The following is a 5,012-nucleotide window of genomic DNA, read 5'->3' on the forward strand; positions in this document are numbered from 1 at the left end:
TTTTTATATAGCAAACAAGATAGCAAATAAAGTAAAACTAGCAACTAATTTTTTTGTATTTTGATTTAGTGCAGCAAACAAAGTAGTAAATAAAACTAAGCAAGACAAAAACAAAGTAAAGAGATTGCGATGTGGAGACTCCCTTGCAGCAGTGTCTTGATCCCCCGGCAACGGCGCCAGAAAAAGAGCTTGATACGCGTACATCACGCGTCCGTTGGGAACCCCAAGAGGAAGGTGTGATGCGTACAGCGGCAAGTTTTCCTTCAGTATGAAACCAAGGTTTATCGAACCAGTAGGAGTCAAGAAGCACGTTGAAGGTTGATGGCGGCGAGATGTAGTGCGGCGCAACACCAGGGATTCCGGCGCCAACGTGGAACCCGCACGAAGCACAAACCAAGTACTTTGCCCCAACGAAACAGCGAGGTTGTCAATCTCACCGGCTTGCTGTAACAAAGGATTAGATGTATAGTGTGGATGATGATTGTTTGCAGAACAGTAGAACAATTGCAGTAGATTGTATTTCAGTATAGAGAATTGGACCGGGGTCCACAGTTCACTAGAGGTGTCTCTCCCATAAGATAAACAACATGTTGGGTGAACAAATTACAGTTGGGCAATTGACAAATAGAGAGGGCATGACCATGCACATACATATTATGATGAGTATTGTGAGATTTAATTGGGCATTACGACAAAGTACATAGACCGCTATCCAGCATGCATCTATGCCTAAAAAGTCCACCTTCGGGTTATCATCCGAACCCCTTCCGAGTATTAAGTTGCTAACAACAGTACAATTGCATTAAGTATTGCGCGTAATGTAATCAATAACTACATCCTCGAACATAGCATCAATATTTTATCCCTAGTGGCAACAACACATCCATAACCTTAGAGGTTCTTGTCACTCCTCCAGATTCACGGAGACATGAACCCACTATCGAGCATAAATATCCCCTCTTGGAGTTACTAGCATCAACTTGGCCAGAGCATCTACTAATAACGGAGAGCATGCAAGATCATAAACAACACATAGATATAAATTGATAATCAACATAACATGGTATTCTCTATTCATCGGATCCCAACAAACACAACATATAGAATTACGGATAGATGATCTTGATCATGTTCGGCAGCTCACAAGACCCGACAATTAAGCACAATGGGGAGAAGACAACCATCTAGCTACTGCTATGGACCCATAGTCCAGGGGTAGACTACTCACACATCACTCCGGAGGCGACCATGGCGGCGTAGAGTCCTCCGGGAGATGATTCCCCTCTCCGGCAGGGTGCCGGAGGCGATCTCCTGAATCCCCGAGATGGGATTGGCGGCGGCGGCGTCTGCGGAAGGTTTTCCGTATCGTGGCTCTCGGTACTGGGGGTTTCGCGACGAAGGCTATTTGTAGGCGGAAGGGTAGGTCAGGGGGCGTCGCGAGGGGCCCAGGAGACAGGTCGGCGCGGCCAAGGGTGGGGCCACGCCGCCCTACCCCCTGGCCACCTCGTGGCCCCACTTCGTTGACTCTCCGGTCTTCTGGAAGCTTCGTGGCAAAATAGGCCCCTGGGCGTTGATTTCGTCCAATTCCGAGAATATTTCCTTACTAGGATTTCTAAAACCAAAAACAGCAGAAAACAAAGAATCGGCTCTTCGGCATCTTGTTAATAGGTTAGTTCCAGAAAATGCATAAATATGATGTAAAGTATGCATAAAACATGTAGATATCATCAATAATGTGGCATGGAACATAAGAAATTATCGATACGTCGGAGACGTATCACCTGGCCAGCGGAGCCCACGCGGCCCGGCCACGGTGCCCACACGGCAGGCACTTCTGGCCGTTGGATTCGATCCGACGGCGGCCCTTTACTTTTGGATGGTATAATAACTAGACCGAACCGGTCAAACCCTAACCCTAGCCATTTGCCCCCGTAGCCCTTTCTGTGTGAGCCTCTCCCGCACGATGGCGACGGAGAGAACGAGCCCTCGAGCTCCCGTGGCCGGTGCCACGCCGGCGACGGCAAGCCCACCTCGGCGGCGGCTCGGCGGGGTCTTCTTCTTTCTTTTCCTCCCCACCCGAGGTCCTCGCGGGCGAGCTCCTCTCCCAGCACTCAGCCGGGGACGAGATCCTCCTAACAGATAAGCCACAAATTAACCCCCGATAAACAGAAGACATAAAATAAGAAAAGAGGATTAGCTGTTATAACTTGTAACATAAAGAGCACATAGGTGTTCTTCTAGTTAGAATCATCTAGAGGAATTGCCAAAGAAAGTTAGGAATCTTATAAGGATTTTGAGCTGTCCCAATCCATTTACTATGAGCTTCATATAATGCTCTCAAGCTATTTATGCAAATGACGGTTTTTCCAAGAAAAAATGACCCCATCGTAAACATACTCACACTAAAATTGATAGTTTTATCCGTAATCCTTTTTCCACTTGTCCATTATTATTCTGAGAGCAACAATGAAGCTGGCATGTGGAAAACATGTAATTGCATAGTCCTTGAAATGAAAATACTGAACAACAAAGGATGGCTTCCACAAAGAGGTGCATTTCCATCTAGAATCTAGCTAGGATTACACTATGTCGAACTATATGTCTTTGAGTTCCAAGCTTTCCAACAAGGAGAATTATAAAATCTAGGTTTAACAGATGCAAAAAACTTACTAGAAAGTACTTAGCAAAAATAATATCTTACTGAAGACCATTCTGGCTCTCTAACTTCCACCGCCACTTAGAAAGTAAGATTATATTTTGCTATCTCACTTCCTTAGCACATCAACCTCCTTTAGATTTTCAAACCGTAGCCTACCTAAACACATCTCTTCCATTCTTCCTATTTTGATGGCAAGAGAATCTTCTTCTATGATTATCCATCTTTTCAAGGAAACGTTTTTCACTGGAAGTAATAAGGGATACAAAAAAAAAGCACTAATTAAGCATCATTCTCAATCCTGGTACCAAGCTTAGGTAGATATTTAGCATCCAAAAAGTTGTAGACAATTCTTGGAGAATATAAATGACATGAACTCCTTGGAGATATTTCAAAGGAAGAGTCCCACATTGACAAATAAATTGACTGGCCAAAATTAGCAGAGAGGTCAAGCACACCAAGGAAAGAAAAAGCATGATGTGCAACTCAACAATCAATGGAGTGGAAGGGAGTAACACAAAATGAGTCACATAAAGTTTTCTACTGGGGAGAGACGCTTGAATTTTTTGTTGATCCTAAGGAGATCACCTTATATTTGGAAACTACAACAACTTTCCATCTATCAGCAATGCAAATGATAGATATTCACATAGATTTGTAGAAAAATAGAATAGGCGGATTGGATATAAATACACTCGGAAATAATATATAATATTATATGTGTATGTGTATGCTTTTACATGTAGCCGGTTCTAGAATTCACATATCACAGCTCTTCCTAGGTCGGTAGGCAAATACATACTTGAATACGTGCAAACACAATCACATTAAATGCAAAATAAACCGAGTCTTCGGCAAAAGTATATAGCGGCCGTTGTTTCAGCTGGCAGCTTATGCCTTGCCGGACTCCTCGCAGCCTGGTGGCTTGAAGGCGATGAAGCTGACGCACTGCACCTGACGGATGTTGTCAAAACCGATGATGCGGACATAGGCGTCAGGGTACTCCTTCTTGACCTCCTCCACCTCCTTGAGGACCTGGGCAGCGTCAGTGCAGCCGAACATGGGCAGCTTCCACATTGTCCAGTACCTGCCGTCGTAGTATCCGGGAGTGCTGCCGAACTCACGGAAGATGAAGCCAACCTTGCTGAACTCCAAGCACGGAACCCATTTGGAGCGGATCAAAAAGTCGATCTGCTTCAGGAGGGCCTCGGCCGAGAGCGGTGGCAGGTAAGATAGGGTCTCGAATTTCTTGATGCCCTCAATCGGCCACACCTGAATTGTTGATCAGAACACATATACATGAGATGGATGTCAGCTCAATATTTGGTGCGGAGTGAATTGGACTGTCAATAAAACTGATGCATTTACTACTTTAAAGATGCACATACCTGCATGCACCTGATCCTTCCACCGTTGCTGATGCTGCCGAGGCTGGAGGCGCTGCGGCGGCTGACGGGGAGGCCAGCGGTGGACTTGAGGCCCTGGAAGGGCGCCACAGTAGTGGCCGAGGAAGCCATCACGGCAGGGGCCATTGTAGTACGCACTTAGCTAGCTGCCTAATTGTATATGCTTTACTAAGAAGAGGAGGAGGCAGGGTACACAATCGCCGGGTCACCCACGGTGTATATATTGCTAGATATGCCCAGCCCTGTTCCATTCCATTCATTCGAGATATGAGATATGGTGTGGGTGGCTGTGGCGTTTGCCTCCTGCAAGGTGCCTTATCTGTCCGGATCAGGGGAAGAGGGATGTCCGTCGGATACATATCTGTGATCATTGACTGGTGGCCACATACTTAGAGCATCTCCAGCCTTGTCCCCAAAGCGTCCCAAAGGGATTTGGGGTGTGCCGGATAAAAAATCGTTCCCAGCCCCGCGCTCTAAAGGCCTTTTCTGTCCGGCACGGCCCAATACGGTGTCCGACACCCCGAGCCCTCCCCGGTACACAGGGACGCTCCGGGCACGCCGGACACAGCGAGGCGAGAAGACACGGGCCCGACGCGTCAGCGACTCGAAAGCCTAAAACCCCGTCGCCTACCTTTGGTCAAAAGCGACGTTAATGGCGTCCCAACTTTCTTAGGCGACGCAGGGGCGCGTCTCGTCGTGCATGGCCATCCGCGTCGGCGTTTATTGCGTCCAACGCCCCGCTGCCGCTTCGCCTGGCGCCGCTGCATAATAAGAGCGCCCCTCCTTCCATCCCCATCACAACCTCTCGCCGCTCCCAAATTTCTTCCTCCCTCGCCAATGTCATCGTCCCGCAAGATCGCCGCGGCGAACGGCTTCGGTCGCGGCTGCCTCATCGTGGCGGAGGCGTGGGCGCTGTACCGCACAGGATATCCCGTCCCGCCGGACATGCG

At 47.8% G+C, this 5,012-nt stretch overlaps 1 protein-coding gene across 1 annotated transcript; it reads right to left on the reverse strand.

The window, feature by feature from the left end:
• Positions 1 to 3,335: 3,335 nt before the first annotated feature.
• LOC124675841 (ribulose bisphosphate carboxylase small subunit, chloroplastic 1-like) lies at positions 3,336 to 4,203 on the reverse strand. The gene is made up of 2 exons (XM_047211914.1): positions 4,045 to 4,203; positions 3,336 to 3,928 (listed from the first exon to the last, which is right to left on the reverse strand). Exons 1-2 carry the CDS (start codon positions 4,186 to 4,188, stop codon positions 3,548 to 3,550), a joined length of 525 nt encoding a protein of 174 aa, XP_047067870.1. The 5' UTR covers positions 4,189 to 4,203; the 3' UTR covers positions 3,336 to 3,547.
• Positions 4,204 to 5,012: the final 809 nt, after the last annotated feature.

Source organism: Lolium rigidum, chromosome 7 (genome assembly GCF_022539505.1).
Source record: "Lolium rigidum isolate FL_2022 chromosome 7, APGP_CSIRO_Lrig_0.1, whole genome shotgun sequence".
NCBI classification, from domain to species: Eukaryota; Viridiplantae; Streptophyta; class Magnoliopsida; order Poales; family Poaceae; genus Lolium; species Lolium rigidum.